Source organism: Ursus americanus, chromosome 18 (assembly GCF_024610735.1).
Source record: "Ursus americanus isolate L20-20 chromosome 18, mUrsAme1.1.p, whole genome shotgun sequence".
NCBI classification, from domain to species: domain Eukaryota; kingdom Metazoa; phylum Chordata; class Mammalia; order Carnivora; family Ursidae; genus Ursus; species Ursus americanus.
In genome coordinates, this window is record NC_142144.1 from 36,715,304 (window position 1) to 36,734,221 (window position 18,918).

The window sequence follows — 18,918 nt, forward strand, 5'->3', positions numbered from 1 at the left end:
ATCTTCCCATCTCCAGTCCCCATTCTGCACAGCTCTTCCCACAGCCAGGGTCTCTAGAGCCTCCCTCAGGGCTGGGGCCCCGGGAGGCCTTCCTCTGGCTTTGGGCTGGACACCTGGCTTTGAGGACAGGCCCTTCCTCTGGGACCCACTCTGAGCTCTACCTCTGACCTCACAAGGGCTGCCTCAGAACCTGGTCTCCGTGGCACCGCTGGCAGGAGAAGGGATGGCTATTTTAGGCAGTGTGTCTGGATTGGCCCAAGTGGCACGAGCCAAACCCCTGCCCCACTGACCTCTCCCCTGGAGGAGCGGAGCAAAGCAGCGTGTGGGGCCACCCCAAGGGGGGCCAAGAGGTGGGCTCTAGACTGGGGACACAGGGACAGTGGAGTCCCAGTTGGGGGTGCAGCCAGAGCCTGGGACAGTCATGGAGGAACAAGACCAAGACCTGCTATAACTGAGAAGCCCCGAAGGTGGGTGCTGAGGAACATAAGGCACGTCAGTAGAGTGAGTTGGGCTCTAGGCAAGGCTGGGACAGGAGGGCTCCCTGCGGCCCAGGCCTCGGAGTGCTACTTCCTGGGGACCATGTTGGGGGGAAGGGATGACCATGGGACTAGCTGGGGAAGGAATCCCAGCTGGGAGTTTGAAAGCCAGGATGTTTGTTCTGGTTTAGTCCTGAGTTGCTGTGTGACATAGGCATGTCCTACACCCTCTCTGGGCTTTAGTTTCCTTACCTGTAATTTGACCATTGGGAGGAACAGCAGCGCAGCAGAGGCTGGGAGGGTGTGTGGGGCTGGACTGTCAGGAGAGCGCTGGCCAGGGGACAAGGAGAGCACGCAGACCAGACCCTGGACCAAAGCAGAAGGCATGCAGATCAGAGATGGGTTGATTGCTGGCTGAGGTGGAATGATTTCTCCCCCGGAGTTCCCTCCTGAGAAGCTGGGGCTGGGGCCTGCAAGGTTCTGCAGTCAGGGCTAGGGATGTGAACTTGTGCTGCAGCTACAGGGAATCTGGCTAGAGAACCAGGGAAACTTACAGGATGGGGAAACTCAAGGGTTACCTCTGTGTGGTCATTTGCGTGGACAATGGGAATACATCGGGGAATTTTCAGGAAAGGTAAGAGGGTGGACTTTGTTCTGAGGTGTAACTATGGACTAAATGAATTCTCAGGACCTCACTCTGTGTGTGTGTGTGTGTGTGTGTGTGTGTGTGTATGTGCACACGCAGAGAAGGCCCTGGGAAATCAGAATTTAAGTCAGCAGCCAGAGGGCTTGAGGTTAGACTAAAGGCAGTAATACCCACATATGTGAGGCTCGAGCCACTGAGGGGAGGTTGTGGGCATCTCCACTGTCCAAAGCTGGGCTGCAACCTGGGGAAGTCAGGAGGACCCATGAAGGGCCTGGTCCAGGGGTCCTGAGGCCAGCAAGGGTAGAGGGGGTGGGACTCCAGGGCCTTTCCCCATTGGCTGAAGCACATCCACACCCCTCCTTGCCAGCTTGGCTGGGTCGAGAGATTGGAACCGGCAGGACCTGTCCCTGTGGCTTCTCCCTGGGGAGGCTGAGGTCTGATGAGAATGTGGGGCCAAGTTCTGTGCCCCCCAGCCCTAATGACCTCTCTTTGGCTCTGCAGCATCTAAAAATCTCAAAGACAGAACATGGATCAATCAGATAGGAAGAGGCGGTAAGTACCCTACCCATTCTCCTCCTCCAGCCTCCGGTCCCCCAACCCCCAGCACACCCCTGTGCCCTTCCTGCCCTACTCTCAGCCTCTCCTTCATGGCAGCTGACCCTCCCCAACCCCCCTCCTTCCCATCCCCCACTGGGTCAGGAGGCCCAGAAGAAGGGCCTCTCCTATCTGGGCCCTGGGGTGATGGGAGACTCAGACCTGGGTGAGGGCCAAGGGGTTGGTGAGTGGGTTCCAGCGGCCTTTATGTAGGTGGTGCTCAACTGAACGGAACTCACTGCCTCTCACCCTCACAGGCTCAGGTCTCTCTGGGGTAAGAACAAAAGCCCAAGCCCTTGCAATGGCTCAGGCCCTGCCTATCTAGTCCCGGTTTCTTCTCTGACCTTCCCCCATGCCATCCCTGCTCTCTCCCACTCCAGTCACACTGACCTCCTTTCCTTTCCCTCAAACATGCTCAGAATCTTCAGTGATTTTCCCTCTGCCTGAAATGCTCTTCCCTCACCTCCTCATGTCTGTTACCTTCTTAATGAGGCTTACCCCAACTGTTCTACTTATAATCATACCCCATCCCCTTTTCCTTGCTGTATTTTTCCCCATAGGGCACACTACCTTCTTCTTTCTTTCTTTCTTTCTTTCTTTCTTTCTTTCTTTCTTTCTTTCTTTCTTTCTTTCTTTCTTTCTTTCTTCCTTCCTTCCTTCCTTCCTTCCTTCCTTCCTTCCTTCCTTCCTTCCTTTTCTTTCTTTCTTTCTTTCTTTCTTTCTTTCTTTCTTTCTTTCTTTCTTTCTTTCTTTCTTTCTTTCTTTCTTTCTTTCTTTCTTTCTCCCTCCGTCCCTCCCTTTCTCTCTTTCTTTCTTCCTTTCTTTTTTCATTTTCCCCCCTTTGGAGGGGGAGAAGGAGAATCTTAAGCAGGCTCCATGCCCAGTGTGGAGCCCAACATGGGGCTCAATCTCACAACCCTGAGATCATGACCTGAGCTTTAATCAAGAGTCAACCGACTCTTGCTTAACCGACTGAGCCACCCAGGCATCCCCATACTACCTTCTAATAGGAAAATGTACTTGCTTATTACATTTCATTGCTGCCTGCCAGCTCCATGTGAGCAGAGATTTTTATGCACTCCTGGATAGAGAGAATGAATGGCTCCCCTTTTTGCTGGACTCTCTCTGGGGGTTTAGGCACTGTTTCCAAAGACCCACTCGTGTCCCACAGGCAACTCAGTTCCAGTTGAAAACAGCCTCCCCACCCCAAGCCCACTCCTCCTCCTGTGGTCTCAGCTCAGCCCAGGATCTCTTTCTCCATTGCTCAGGCGAGAAGTCAAGACCCTGTCCTTGACACTTCTGTCTCCCCATGCCTCGTATCTAGTCACATCTCCTAAAATATCTAGACTATGCTCCACTCCCACCATTCTTTCCACCACAACTCTCCTCCCTCATAGGACTTTAGGCCACCACCTGCCCACTCTTCAGAAGTCTCTGCAGGCCTCATGCCTCCCCGCGCCCCCCCTCCTCCGCCACCAGATTTTCGCCTCTGATGGCTCCGCCGTTATCCATCAGACCCACTAGATGGAGTGATCCAAGGGTGGAGACTTGGTTTGTACATGGTACCGCTGAGGCCTGGCTGGTTTACAGGTGGTTGGTTGATTAGATCATTAAATGAGTTGGTGAATAGGAGACTCCTTAGTTGGCCAAGTTGCTAGATTAATTAGTTAGTTGAAGGGTTGGTTGGTGAGTTAGCTATTTAGCTCCTTGGTTAGCAGATACTACTTAGATGATTATCAGGTTTGCCATTAGCTTCTTGCCTTGTTAGGCCAGTTTTCTCATCCTATACCCTTTCCTTGAGCTATCTCATCTATGCCCAGGATCCAATGACCACCTATGACCTCCAGATGTGTATCTCTAAACAAGACATGGCCAGCTGCCTCCATATTACTGGCCATCTCCACCTAGGTGTCCAGGAGTCTCTTCAAACTCCGTAGCCAGAAGGACTCCTCATGCTCCTGCCTAAGCCTGCAGCTTCTCTCCTGTGCTCACTTGTCATTCTGCTGCTCTGCCTGAACCTGAGGTCATCACTGACCCTTCCCTCTCCATTTTCCTCCTTAATCAAACACAAGTGTGTCATTTTGACTGTTTCCTAGCCATCTCCATGGCATCTTCCTGGCTCAGGCTGCCATCACCGCTCAGGCTGTCTGTGGCAGAAGCTTCCTGATTGCTTCCCACACCCCACTCCTGCTCCCTCATCTTAGGTTCCATAGAGGAGGCAGTGCCCCTGGTTAAATCCTTCACTGAACACTCCCCCCCACCCCCGCCCAGCCCTTTGGGTTGAATTCAGACTCCCTAACATGGGCCCTGAGGCCTTCTGCCATCTGGCCCTGTGCCCCTCTCTGCCCACCTCGCACTACTTTCTCTCCTCTCTTTGGCTAGCCCATCCTTGGGGGGTTCGTCTACACATCCCGTACTGTCTTAGCGGCAAGCCCCTACCATGCCATTCCAATGCCCTGAACTTTCCCCTGCCTCCCCTGATGCTCATTCATGTGGCCAGCCTTCCATTTTCAACCTGTCTCCTCTCCTGTGGGAGACTCTCCCACCCCCTGCTCAAGGTTGTTTCCTCTCTGCAATCCAGTGATGCCCACCTTTCACCTGTGGCAACACTCCTCACACTTCATAGCGATTACTTCATTGTTTTTCTTCCTGAGAGCAGGGATCATGACAATGTTCTTTACTACAGTGCTTGATCACAGTAGGCATTTGATAAATCTCTGGGTCGGTGGCTGGTTGGTGGTTATTTGTTGCTTACTGTGTCCTGTCTGCTCTGTGGTGAGGAGGAAGGGGCCACGGTTGGAAAGTTCTCTTGGTGTCCTTGGCTTGCTGCTCTGTCCTCCTCTCCGTTACCTCTGTGGTACTTTCTCAGGACCTCTTGGGTACCTGCCTGCCTCAGGCTACTCACAAGGCACTTCTTCAGGGCTGAGAGGCTGGTCATAGGGGCAAGGAGATGGCCCCACCCCCACCCCCACCCCCATGACGCTGCTTGGGAGTCAGAGCTGGATGGAAGTCAGTTAATTGTCCCAGCAACTCTATATCCCTTTTCCATATGCTCAGCCCTTGCTTTGTTTTCCTGGGGTAAGGACAGAGCAAGGACCAGGTTGGGTGAGATTAAACATAGGATCTCAGCCAGAAAAGTGGAAGGTGTTTTATCCATGCCTCATTTACGTTTCTTACTCCCTCTACTTATTCTGTGCTGCTGTGATGCCGGGGAAATTTCAGGAAGCCTGGGGTGGGGTGGGGGGTGATGTTGCTATCCCAGGCAGGATGAGGAAGTTGAAGGGTCAGTTTCAGGCATTCAGCAGGGGGAGGGTCACCAGTCTGAACAAGCACTAAGGCCACACTTAACAGGGTTCTGCAGCCCTCCTCCTCCTCTTTAGCCTCCAGAGAACTCTCTACTCCACCCCCAACAGATGATGGGACCCGTAACTCATTTTTTTGTCTATCTATCCACCCAACCATGCATTTATTAAACAAATATTTTTCAAACATATACCATGTGCCCAGCCCTGTAGGAGGTTCTGGGGATCTAGTGGAGAGTATGACAGATGAATTCCCCGGTTTTTACTCATTGGACAGTATCTGTTGCACACCTACTCTGTGTTTGGCCCTGTGCTAGGCACTGAGCAGACAACAGAGGTGGAAGATCCAGTCCCTCCTTTCCTTTCAGCTCTCTCTCTCTCATTTGTTCATTTATTCATTCGTTCACACGCAGAAGTCTGTTTGTGTCGACCTGGCTGCGGAGCCCGCTGCGCTTTGCAGATACTTTCCCCTCTGGCAGAAACTGATGCAAGTTTCAGACCTCAGTGTTTATAGAGCCCTGAGCAGACTCTGCCACACCCTGTGTTATTTGCAGAGCGCCTCACTATTAACAGGTCCTGCCTGATGCCTGGCCTGTGTTCCCAAAGCTTTGGCTCCTGCACATAGGCAGGCAGACAGACAGATGGACAGCTGAGCTCCACTTTTCTGCCTGCTCTCTCCCATCTGCTTCTCCTCTGAGGCTCACTGGCATCACAGATGGCACTTATCGGCTCCCCCCGTCTTCTCTGCAAAATGACCTCGTTAGTGCGCCCTTCCCACTGGTCCAGTCCCCTCCAGAAAGAAGCAGAGACCTAACCTGGCCATCTAGCACCAGTCCCTATCCACATCCCTGTGGCTCTCAGTTGTCTCTGATCCCAGCTGTACCAGCTGCCCGGGGCAAGAGGAGGTGTGTGTGGGTAACCTCTGGGTTACCCATTAACTCAGCCATGAGTTAAAGGGCCGATGGCAGCAAGTACACTCGAGTCTCATTCCTGCCCACGGACGGGCTTGGGCTGCTGCTCCAGGTCCACCCGCGGCTCCAAGATGGTCTCATCGCCCACGGCCATAACAAGGATGCAAGCAATCATGCAGAAGGAGATGGTGCGAGAGTTCCTGGCCGAGTTCATGAGCACATATGTCATGATGGTGAGTGGGTAGGTGGCACAGGGTGGGAGGGCTCTGACGGAGGGACAGGAACCCAGGACCTCAGGAGGGTGGAGCTCAGTGAAGGCAATCCATGACTCCCTCCCCACCACTGACCCCTGGTTCACATTATCCATTCTCTAGCCGTGGAGCTGGGATCCTGAAGGAGAAGCATAAGAAAGTAAGGAGAGAGCTCTCTCTTTCTCACTGTCTTTTTGGGAAAGAAAGAGATCATGATATGTGGGGGCAGAACAAAACCATGGACTGGGGCACAGGTGTCAGGGGACATGGCTGGAAGTGGGGAGAAGGGAAACTAGAAGTAGGGAGATTAGAGAGAAGTGTCATTGAGCTTCATGCTTTGAGAATCCTGAGGGCCATGAGGAGACAGTGAAGGTTTTCAAGCTGGGGAGTGACGTGTTCAGATTTGGATTTTAGAAGGTGGTTTGGGGTGCAGTGTGAGTCTCAGCCGAACTGGCAGAATTGGTGGGAGGGGAAGCAGTTGGGAGGCTGTTGACCTAGGATAGAGAGAGGGTGGTGACTGGTCCAGGGATGGAGAAGAAAGCACACATTTGAGGCAGTTGTGGAGGAATCAAGACTTTGCAAGCAGCAAAGGAGGGTAAGTGCCGAGGAGGCCATTCTGGAGCCCGGGGCCCACTGCAGGGTGAGAAGTGAGGTCAGTTTGGGTGTGATCTGGTGAGGTGTCATCTGGGGCTTGGATATAGAGGTCTGGAGCTCAAGAGAGGGACTTGACTGGAAGTAAGGAGTTAGAGCTCACCAGAATATGGACGGTGGTTGTAAAACTGTCCAGTGAAGAGTGTATAGGAAGAGAGAAAAAAAATAAGTTGAGGACAGAACCCTAAAGAAGAGCACACAAAGAAGCCTGTGGAGGAGTGGCCAGAAAGGTTGGAGGAGAAGAGGTGGGAGACCTGTTATAGAAGGGAGGGTCCACAAGGAGGGAGTGGTCAGCGGTGGGAAGGCAGAAAGTGACTACTGGCCAGGGTCTGTAGGGATTGGCAACATGGAGGTCACTGGGGACCTCGACAAGGGCTCTTTAATTGGCCAATGGGCAGAAAGCAGACTGCAGGTGGAATGTGAGGTTTCTTAGAAACTTCCCCTCTCTCCACCTACAGCAGCCAGCCTCTGCCCTGAAGCTGTAGCCATGCCTGTCTGACTCTCATGGAGGGCCCAAGTCCATGAAAAGAAGGGGCAGCCTCTGGGAAGGGAAGCAAACACGGTCAGGAGCATGTCAGAGGAAGTGGTGGTGACAGAGTATGAGAGTGCCTGAGTGCATGTGGTTATGTGTGTGGACATGAGGGAGAAGAACTGTGTGTGTGTGTGTGTGTGTGTGTGTGTGTGTGTGTGTGTGTGTGTGCATTGAGCCACAGTGTAGGAGACCTAAGTGTAGGAGACACTGAGTGTAGCAGACAATGGACCTAAGAATCCTGATTCTGCCACTGAGTCACCAGCTGGCCCTGGGCAGGTCTCTATGGCTGAGTCTGTCTTCTCAGGTATTTTTTTTTAAGACTTTATTTATTTATTTGTTTATTTATTTGAGAGAGAGAGAGCGTGCGCACGAGCAGGGGGCAGGGACAGAGTGGGAGGGAGAGAGAATCTCTCAAGCAAACTCCACCCCTGAGCTCCAGCCTGATGGGGGCTCGACCCCACGACCCTGACATCAGGACCTGCGCTGAAACCAAGAGTCGGCCGCTCAACCGTCTGAGCCACCCAGGCACCCCTGTCTTGTCAGTTATTAAGCGTGTTGTTGAATTGGACCTTCATAGACTGTGGAGCTGTTTGAGTCCTGGCTCTGCTATCTTCTCAATGTGCGACCTTTTACAAGTATCTCGACTGTTTAGAAATGTAGCTTCCTTTTCAGTAAACGTGACACTAACATCGAGCCGGCAGACACCCAGTACACATGCAGGACATACGTACCGGTCTCTTGCCATGACAAGTGATCTCAACTGCCCTCTCCTCCCTGCCTCCTGCCCTCTTCCCTTTCCTCAATACCTGCCTTCCTGTTTTGATGCCTGAGCTCTGAGGACAGCAACTGGACAGCCTTAATCCAGGGCGAAGTCATTCATTTATGACAACATTCCAGCCTCATGAGAGCTGTTAAACCTTGGAACCATGGAGGAAGGAGGGTGCCTCCTCAGAGAGCTCTTAGGAGAAGCCGGCACCACCCACATGCATTGATGCCTTCCTGTGTCCCTGTTTCTCTTCCTTTTATTGAGATGATTATTGAGCGCCTACTGCATGCCAGGCATGATGATGCCAAGCCCCTTACATACAGTTTCTTCTCAAATCCTCACAGCAAAGGGTGGTGCTCCTCCTATGAGAAGATTCTGTTATTATCCCCATTTCACAGATAGGGAAACTGAGCCTCCATGAGACTAAGTTACTTGTCCAAGGTCACATTTTAAGTCAAAATTAAACCTAGTCCAACCTAATACCACAGTCTTGACCCTTAGTGTCTATACTCTCTGTCCCTTAGCTTAGCACAGCAGGATTTACAACACTGTTAATTCTCTCCTACCTGAGGTAAGACCCTTACTTTCAGGCTTTTGGTAGTTTCTGGGCCTCAATTTCCCCATCTGTAGAATAGGAGCAGAAACATTTGCCAGAGAGATTTGCTGTGAGGATGGAAGGGAAATAACACTTATAAAAGAACTCTGAGAGGTTTAAGCTCATATAGGACATTGTGTCGTTATTTTCAGTTGTTGGGCCTGTGCCAAGAAGTGGGGGTGCTTTTTCAGTTATAGGAAGCTCAGTGAGTCATCAGGGCAAAGGTTTTGCCAGAAAAACTAGTGTGACCTTGGGCCCCGTTTACTGCAGCCAGGATGAGGGAAGTGGACTGTTCTACTCTCCAGCCTCCTGGGGTGCTGTGCTCAGGACTGGCCTTGTGACTATGGGGACTCGAATGGGCTGGGCCACATTCACTGACCATGGAGAGGAGGGGCTGGGCCATTAGGGCTCTGGAAAAGCCGCTGTCAAAGGAGGAGTTGCAAACTTACACGCTATGGGGGCCAGAGAGTGAACTGAGTGGTGGGGCTGTAGCTAACCGCGGAGTGCCAGCCTGTGCAAAGGCATCTCTCCACCACCCCAGTGGACTGCTGCCAGGCAGGGCGGAATGCAGCCTTACCCAAGCTTCGGATTTTTTAAGAGAGGCTGAAACCTCTGGTTGTCAAAACCAAGTTACCCAAACAAAACCTGTGTTCCGGATAGACTGGCCCATGGGCTGCCAGTTGGCAACCTTGACACGGGAGATCATGTGTTTGGTCACTCATTCATTATTCTTAGCAAATGGTTTTGAGCTCCCACTTGGAAATGTGGACCCTCGGCCTTCCGACCCTCCATGCGTGCTCCAGCCCCTGCACCTCCTGACCCTCCCCACGCCTGTCAGCCCGTCCTGGCCTCACTGCCCACCCCCATGCCCCATCTGTTCCTGTCTTCTCCTGCCTTATCCTACCCTTGGCTCTAAGCCCGTCTGCTTCTGGGCTCCCCCGCACCTGTCCTGGAGCCCTTGGGGGACCTACATGGCCCTGCTCAGCTGCCTCTCCCCTACCTTATCCAGACTATTCCACTTGTTCTCAGACTTTCCCAAGGCTGCTCTGTACTCTCTCTCTCCCCCCCCCTTTTTTAAATCAGCAAATGACTTGATTTCTAGCTTGACAGAGAAAACCATCAGGCAGGCTTCCTGTGTCTGGCTCCTCACCCACCTGTCCCTGCAGCACCAGACTCCACTTACCTGTGCGTCCATGTGTGCCCCCTTTGGCTAGGGCGGGGCCCCTCCTTCATGGAGGACCCTCCACTCCTGTGCCAGTCCCACCCTCCAGTCTACTCAGGTACTTCGTTCCATCCTGAGGGAGAGCCTCTCCCTCTCTCAACCTCACCACACTGAAGTCTCTCTACTTAAACTGACACAATACAAAACATTCCTCCTTTCCCCCTGTGAGCCCCTTCGATGAGCACTCTCTCCCTCTGTCCCTTCTCAGGCAGGTTCTCAAAGAGATGTCTGCACTGGTACTCTTCAACTCTGCTTCACCACCTACTTACCTCTCGATTTCTGGAACTGGTTTCTGTTTCCATGGACTGATGACGCAGTGCTCACCACATTACTAAGGACTGCTAGATTGTCACATCCAAAGGGATGCTTTTCAGGCCTTCATGCCCTTGACCTCCTAGGAGGCTGCATGTGACCGTGGGGACCACACACTCCTGGGAAATTCTGCTTCTCTCTGGTGTCCAGGGCACATTCTCCCTTTGTTCCTCTCCCATTTCAACATATGCTCCAGCCGGGGTTTCTAACACCAACCCACACGGGGCAGCCCGCAGCCATCCGTCCTCTCAGCTTCATCCTCCCTGACGGCTCCAGCTATAGCTCCCATGTCCACAATTCTCCAGGCTTTCTTTTTCGAAAACACTAGAACAGAGCTGTGCAAGGGAAATATAATATGAGCCACATACGTAATTTAAAATTTTCTAGTAGCCACATTAAAGAGGTAAAAAGCAACAAGTGAACTTAATTTGAATAATTATTGCATTTAATCCATATAGCCAAAATATTACCAGTTCAACATGTAATCAATATAAAATTAATAAGATATCCTACATTCTCTTTCTCCTACTAAGTCTTTGAAATCTGGTATGTATTTCCACTTAGAGCAGGTCTCAATTTGGACTGGCCACATTTCAAGTACTTAATAGCTGCATGTGGCTAGTGGCCATCATATTGCAGGATGAATCTAGACTTCCATTTCCAGCAGCCTCGATACCCATAGGTCCCTGAGAGACAGCGTATCTAAAGCGCATGGAATTTTCAAAGGAGGTGCCATCCGAGTGTGGCTTTAAAGTAGAGTATCGATTTTTCAGAATCTTTGAGCTCGTATTCCAGACAGAGGGAACAGCACACGCAAAACCACAGAAGCATTAGAAAACAAGGCATTCAGGGAGCAGTGTGGTGGTTTGGTGTTGAGGCTGTTTGGCACAGCTGACGGCCTAGATTCCAATCCTGGCTCACTCCATGCAGGCTGTGTCCTTTGGACAAACCGGTCAACTTCTCTAGGACTTGGTTAACAAAGTCCCTGTCAAATGGGGAGAATAAGAGCGCCTAACACCAAAGTTGGTGTGGTGTAAAGGTTAAAGGAGGTGATAGATATAACTTGCTTACAAGTGCCTGACATACAATAAGTGATCAATAAGTGGTTATTATGGTTTAGTAGTAATACTATTGCTGAACATAGAGAACACTGGAGCAGATATGAAACTGAGAAAGGCAGAAGGGATACAATTATACAGGGTCTTAAATGTGGCCTACTGAGTTTGGACTTTATCCTAGAAATGGAGGGGAGCCAGTAAATGTTTGAACAAGGGGCAGATACAATCACATTTTTCTGTTAGAAAGGTCACTCTGTCTGCAAGGAGGAGTCTGGGTAAGATCTGGATAGAATGCAGGCAGAGCTGACTGGGTGTGGGGGATGAGGGAGAGGAAGTTCTCATTTGTGACATCTAAGTTTCTGGCTTGGCCAACTGCAATGGGGAATATAGGATGAGGATCACATTTTCTGAGAGATGGTGAGCTTTCAACATAGAACCTTTGAAAAGCCCATAGATGCCTTTGAAAAATCCAGACTCCCAGTAGGTATTTGAAGATAGAGATTTAGCTCCTAGATGGAGGTTTTGGGAATTTTAGTGCATCGGGCGTATCTAAAGCCACAGACCTGGTAAGAAGGCCCAGGAAGAGTGAGGGGGGGGTCGCCTGGGTGGCTCAGTCCTTAATCGGCTGCCTTAGGCTCAGGTCATGATCCCAGGGGCCTGGGATCAAGCCCCACATTGGGCTCCATGCTCAGCGGTAAGCCTGCTTCTCCCTTTCCCATCCCCCCTGCTTGTGTTCCCTCTCTCGCTGTGTCTCTCACTGTCAAATAAATAAGTAAAAATCCTAAAAAAAAAAAAAAAAAAAAAAAAAAAAAAAGAGTGACTGGGAAGAGATGTGAAAGGGGCTAAGGATAGAGCCCTGGGGTCATCCATATTCATGAGGCAGATGAAGGAAGGAAGAAGAATGTGGGAAGGAACTGTAGAGAGGGAGGCTGTGGAGGTAAGAGGAAACCAGGAGAGACAGAGATGTGGAGGCCAAAGAGGAGGGACTTTCCAGAAGCACAGAGTGGTTAAGAAGGTCAAAGTTAGCAAAGTCAAGTAAGACAATGTCTGAGGGACCATGAGGATATCAGGAGGCTGGAGTCCTTGGGGAGAGCTTTGGTGTCTGTGACATGTGGAAGCAGGAGCCAGATTGAAGAGGGAGAGCTAGGGAAGGGATCGAGGAGCCAGCCAGTGTGTTCCTTCCTAGAGCCTAGCCCCCACAGGGAGGGGGTGTCCAGGGGTCCATGGCAGGAAGGAAGAGACCTGAGTCTGTGGGAGCTGTCAAGGGGAGGGTGGAAGATACAGGCAAGAGGGAAATGACTGCAGAGGGATACAGAGGCCGGGCACGGGAACCAGAGCTGAAGGGGAAGGCAGGTACAGATTTAGGTGGGAGCTGCAGGAGGTTGAATGAGGGCCTAGCTTCAGGCCTCTAATCTCCCTGTGAAGGGGGCCAGTGGGGGGTATCTTCTGAGGTGATCCAGCAGTTACAGATGGGCAAGGGCAAGAAGCTCAGAAATGACACCTGAAGGCGATGGGAATGTTGCTGAAGGCAAGGGGAGTAGAACCCCCTGGGTTTCCAGGGCTGCTGTGTGAGTAGGGAATGGGGTTCTGGCAGAGTCCAGGCCAGAGGTTTGGAGATCCCTTGAAGAACTTTCCTGCAAGTTGGATTGAAGTGTAAGATACTCTGAGGGGTTCAATCCACACCAGCCATGCCCTCCTTGAAGCACTGCCCCCTACCCTGAATGTTAGGTGGGCTTGGGGTCTGGGGGATGTGTCCTTAAGAGCCCCTGACATTGCCACTTCCCTCCAAGCTCCTTGTACAGCCCCAGCCAACTTTTGCTGGTCACATCATAAAGAGAAGTCAGGGAGGAAAACCTGTGGAGGAAGAGGGCATGGCACAGGGTCTTCCAGGGCAATGCATGGTGGCCTGGGACATAGGGGTGAGGAGCCCAATCTGAGCCTGAGCCCTTCTATGAGGTCGGGGCTTCTGTGCAGGTGGTCCCTTCAGAGGCCCTCCCTTGCAGGTGTTTGGCCTCGGCTCCGTGGCCCATATGGTTCTAGGAGGTAAATTTGGGAGCTTCCTCGGTGTCAACTTGGGTTTTGGCTTCGGAGTCACCATGGGAGTGCACATGGCAGGGAACATCTCCGGTGAGTGAGCCCGGGGCCCCATCAGATCAGCAAGGCCAGGTGTCCCCTGCAGGCTCTTCCTGCCTACCTCCAGCCAGCCCTTCCTCCAGTCCATCTGAACCCAGTCCTCACTGGCCCCGGGGGAGGGAGAACACCCTGAACGCCTTTCTCCTGACCCTCTCTGCTCGGAATCTTCATAAGCTCTCCTGGGCCCCCCATTTTTACTAGCTGGATCAACTTAGGCAGGTTATTTAACTTCTCTGTCTCTCACTTTCCTTAATGGTGAAATGGAGATGGTGGTCCTTGCCTCATAGGGTTCTTGTGAGGATTAAATGAATCCACTCCATAAATACTAGCTGTTATTATTATTGTTATTGTTGCTCTTTTATTATTTTAAAAAATATTTTAAAGATTATTTTTAAAGATTTTATTTTATTATTATTTTTAAAGATTTTATTTATCTATTTGTCAGAGAGAGAGAGAGAGCGAGCATGCGCAGGGGGAAGGGCAGAGGGAGAGGGAGAAGCAGACTCACCGCTGAGCAGGGAGCCCGATGCAGGGCTTGGTCCCAGGACCCCTGGGATCATGACCTGAGCCAAAGGCAGATGCTTAACCGACTGAGCCACCCACCCCACTCTCATATTGTTTGTTATTATTGTTTGTCTCTGATCTCACACCTCTGACATTTCTACCCCTCCCCACAGGGGCCCACATGAATGCGGCCTTGACCTTCACCAACTGTGCACTAGGCCGCATGTCCTGGAAGAAGTTTCCTGTGTATGTCCTGGGTCAGTTTCTGGGTTCCTTCCTGGCTGCTGCCACCATCTACTGCCTCTTCTATTGTGAGTGTCCTGCCCTGGGTTGTCCATCTCTGGCCTCAGCCTCATCCTCTGAAAAATGGGCAGATCCAACCCCAGTATCCTGGTTTGTGAAAACATCTGGGAGAGAAAGCCTTGGAGGAGCTCCCCACTCCTGGAACCTACAGCCTTAATCCTGGGACTCCAGTGGGGTTTAGCTGATGGCAGGTTCACACTCAGTCTGTATCTCCACAGCAGCCATTATTGAATTTTCGGGCGGACATCTGACAGTGACTGGTCCCCTAGCCACCGCTAGCATTTTTGCCACCTACCTACCTGACCACTCAACGTTGTGGAGGGGCTTCCTGGATGAGGTCAGTGGTCCAGTGTGGGTTCCCTTCCTCCAACCCTCCCCACCTAGCAGGCAGCCCTCACAGTCGAAAGGACAAGAACTCTGGATGGGGTCTGTGCTGGGGAGTTGGGGCTGGGGGCATGCTGAAGCTCTGTGGTTTGGCTAGGGGCCCCAGGGGGCTGCCATTGTGTCTGCTCCCCAGGTGCTAGTGACAGGGATGCTCCAGCTATGTCTCTTCGCCATCACGGACAAGGAGAACAACCCAGCACTGCAAGGGACGCAGGCCCTGGTGATTGGCATCCTCATTATTGTCATTGGAGTGTCCCTGGGCATGAACACAGGATATGCCATGAACCCATCCCGGGACCTGCCTCCCCGCTTCTTCACTTACATTGCTGGCTGGGGTGTACAGGTCTTCAGGTACTGCCCTGCCCTGCCCAGCCCATTCCTGCAAGCTTTCTGTGGGTGCCCTGCATGCAGAGGGGTGGGGAGTGATATGAGGAGCAGCACAGGAGAGTTCTGCCCAGCTCCCAGGTGGCCTGGGAAGACAGGTATGGGTCCCTTCCTTCCTTTGCCCCAGATCAGCACCGATGCGGATTCTGCTCTTGGACCAAATGTTAATCCTGCCCCAGACCAGCCCTGTCCCTTAATCAGGCTGAAGCTGACTAGGGCTGGCTCAGGGGCAACTCTTAGGCTAGACTGGGGGTCATTCCTCTACTTTCAGGCCCTACTCTCTGTCTCAGCCTGAGTGGATGTGGGTACTGTGCTGGGCATCAGCCCCCTCAGCAGGCCTCTGCCTCTTGCCTGCAGGGCCCGGGACTGGTGGTGGGTGCCAGTGGTGGCGCCGTTCCTAGGTGCCTACTTAGGTGGCATCATCTACTTGGTCTTCATTGGCTCCACCATCGCACGGAGGCCCCAGATACTGGAGGACTCCATGATGTATGAAGACCGCAGAATACCTGTGTTGTCCAAGACCATGCCAAACCCACCCGTGACCTCTTCCATCACCCCTGTCTCTGTGTCTCCCATCAACAGACCTTCAGTCAGAACTGTCCCACCCTTAAGTGACCCCATCCACCTAGAGCACTTCTAAGAAAGATTATTTGTGACCCTATCCCCCCACTCCAATAAAGAAAACCTTGTCCAACACAGTGGCACCCCCACTTCCTGGGTGCCTCCTGTGGTTGGGCTTCCCTCCTGGATTCTTCCAGGGTTATGCAGAAGCCCAAGGCTGGAGCACAGATCTGAGAGGTCTCTAAATCCTTCCAGCCTTGGGAACTGGGGTGCCCCCGGTGGGAATGGGGGAAGAACCGAACTATGGCCTCAGTAGGAAAAGGAGATTAAAGGATGCCAGACACAGAATGGTGGACTTTCAGGCATAGGGTAGGGAAGGGATGGTTTTGGGGAAAGGACAACAGCTAGCTGGGTGTAAGCTCTGGGGATACCTTGAGCTACCCTGGGATGGGACTCTAGACTCTCCCTCAGTTCTGGCTGGTCCTTGGACCAGACAAAGCAAGGCCCAAGCATGTAGATCAGAGTTTCTCAAGCTTTTTTTTTTTTCATTATTGCTCCCCTCAGAAGCCCTTTAGACATTTTCTTTCTTAATCACATGATATTTTAGTACCACAGATGTACTATATATCTGTTTAAGTATTGTGTATATATATCTTTTCTTTATACAAAATAGAGCAAGATTTTTTCATCTTCCCCTTCCAAGAATCAATGTTCTTGCCCTTGGAGGCAAAATCACCCCCACTGTGAAAACGCCTAATGTAGACTGAAAGTAGGTAAAGGGTTGGATTCCTTTCTTATACTGGTGCCAGAACTCTCCCACACTAAGGAATTTCGGAGTCAGAAGGAAGATGCAGAGAAGGAAGTTCTTCCAAAAGGTACAGAGACAGGAAATGGCTTCATGGGATTCAGGGGGATAGGCACAGAGGTTGGGTGGAGGTGGGGCAGCCAGCATCCCCACCCACTCTGGGATCAAGCAGGAATTACCCTGCTTTCTGGGACTCAGAGGCAGCATCACCCATGGTTCCTGTCATTGTTTGTGTATTCAGCCTTTCAACAATTATTGAGAACCTCTTGTGTGCAGGCCCTGCCTGGGCACTGAAGCTGTTGAAGTGGATGAGGCTGGGTCTCTGCCTTCGAGGAGCCCAGTCTAACGAGGATGGGTAATCATGGGGAAGGAGCTAAGTGTCAGAGAGGGGCTGTGGGGCTCAGAGAGGGCTCACTGCCCAGCCACGGGGCGGAGGCCAGGGATGGCTTCCCAGAGGAGGAGGAAGAGCAGAGTGGAAGACAAAGGTTGTCCTTTCTGGGATTGGTTGCTGCACTTTGCAGTTTGAGGAGATGGTGATGAGGAGGTGGGCTTTCTTCTGGAGGTGGGGACATGGTGAGATGAGATTTAGCAAGCCTGCCTGAGCTGCAGTGTGCAAGTTGCTGGGAAGGGGGTAGATTGGAACCTGCAAGGGAGTATGGTGAGAGGCAATCATGCAAGAGGAGCAGCAGATGGGAGAAAGGGGATTCACTAGATATGGAGGAGGTAAAGCCCACAGGACTTGGGCTTGAATTGGGAGGAGTAGGTAGGATGTAGCAGGGGTCAGGCTGACTTCAGTTTTTGGCTTGGGCCTGGGGCACTGGAGATGTGCCCCCTGAGAGTGTACATGGAGACAAACTGGTTTGGAGAGGAAGATAAGTTATATCGTGGGCATGTTGAGTTTGAGTTGCCTATGGGACTTGGGGGCAAGAGGTGTGTATCTTTTTTTTTTTTTTTTAAGATAGAGACAGCCAGCGAGAGAGGGAACACAAGCAGGGGGAGTGGGAGAGGAAGAAGCAGGCTCATAGCAGAGGAGCCTGATGTGGGGCTCGATCCCAGAATGCCGGGAACACGCCCTGAGCTGAAGGCAGACGCTTAACCACTGTGCCACCCAGGCGCCCCAAGAGGTGTGTATCTTGAGCAAGTTATTCAACCTCTCTGGGCTTCCGTTTTCTCATTTGTAAAATGGGTCTAATATTACCTATCATTTGTGTCACTGTGAATATTCAATGAAATAAAACATGTACAATGCTGAGAATAGTGCTTGGCACAGAGTAAGTGCACAATAAACAACTATGCTTTTTATATGGTCTGGAGATCAGAAGAGAGTTGAAGACAGAGACTGGGGAAGTCATGCTTGTGTGGACATCATGGGGGCCGTGGGATAGTGAAAGGAGGGTCAGTGACCAGTGTCCTGCAAGCACAGCTGGGAGCATGGTTGGGAGGTGTGGAGTGGGCACCTGACCCAGGAGGGGTGCAAGGTGGGTGATCACGGGGCCCTGGAAACAAAGACAATGTCCATCAGTAGGGGAGCAGATACTTACCTTGCCGTACAGTCACATACACCAGGACATGATACACCAGCGGAAACTAGGCACAACAGCTTCCTGTAACAACATGGAAAAAGTGTGGAGGCATAAACACCAATGCAGTAGACTGGATACAGTAGGACACCAGTACTATCATTGAAAAACAAGCAAAAGAGAATTTATTCTTTGGGTATACATATGTGATAACACTACTTAATTTTTTTAAAGATTTTATTTATTTATTTTTGTGAGGGCAAGTGAGCATGAGCGAGGGGAGAGGCAGAGGGAGAAGCAGGCTCCCCTCTGAGCAAGGATCCCGATGCAGGACTCAATCCCAGGACCCTGGGATCATGACCTGAGCCAAGGCAGACGCCCAACCCACCGAGCCACCCAGGCATCCCTGGACAAAACTGCTTAAAAAAAAGAAGGGATGTGGGTGCCTGGCTGGCTCAGTTGGTGGAGTGCGTGATTCTTAATCTTGGAGGTGTGAGTTTAAGCCCCACATTGGGTGTAGAGATTACTTAAATAAAATCTTAAAAAAATAAAAATAAAAATAAAATCTTAAAAAAAAAAAAAAGAAGGGATGGTTCCTCCAGGGAGACGGAAATGGGAGATGAGAGAGGGGAAGAACATGGAGCAGTGTAAACTATTAGTTTTCTAGTTCTGGGTTGGAGGTCAGTTTACGGGTTTGTTAAAAGATTGTGCTTTATAACATATAACTGATATATATTCATTTATAGGTATCCTCTATTTTAAAAGATGATGAAGAAATAGCCACAGCATGAGTACAGGTGATGGGAAGTGAAAGATATGGAATGGGCTAATGACGGGGGTCCAGGGACGAAGGGGAGAGGCTTGAGTATGTCTGACATCTCACAGTGGGAGGAGCTGAGCCAGAGAACCAGGCCTGGGAGTGATGAGGGAAGGGTCCACAGCTGGAAGTCCCAGCCAGCTGCCTCCCTCTGTGACCCTGGACAAGCCTCTTCCTCTCTCTCAGCCTCA

The 18,918-nt window shown here is 51.4% G+C and overlaps 1 protein-coding gene across 5 annotated transcripts; it reads left to right on the forward strand.

Annotated features, from left to right (window-relative positions):
- The first annotated feature begins 275 nt into the window (after positions 1-275).
- On the forward strand, positions 276-17,347 carry AQP7 (aquaporin 7). 5 transcript variants are annotated; one of them, XM_045780469.2, is made up of 8 exons: positions 276-467; positions 1,624-1,674; positions 6,042-6,162; positions 13,320-13,443; positions 14,127-14,264; positions 14,475-14,593; positions 14,774-14,991; positions 15,382-17,347. In XM_045780469.2, exons 2-8 carry the CDS (start codon positions 1,649-1,651, stop codon positions 15,662-15,664), a joined length of 1,029 nt encoding a protein of 342 aa, XP_045636425.1. In that variant the 5' UTR covers positions 276-467; positions 1,624-1,648; the 3' UTR covers positions 15,665-17,347. The 5 variants fall into 5 exon arrangements, with proteins under 5 accessions (XP_045636425.1, XP_045636424.1, XP_045636427.1 ...); XM_045780470.2 differs by lacking the exons at positions 276-467; positions 1,624-1,674 and adding an exon at positions 6,304-6,340; XM_045780468.2 differs by lacking the exons at positions 276-467; positions 1,624-1,674 and having other exon boundaries at positions 5,700-6,162; positions 14,478-14,593.
- The last annotated feature ends 1,571 nt before the right edge of the window (positions 17,348-18,918 follow it).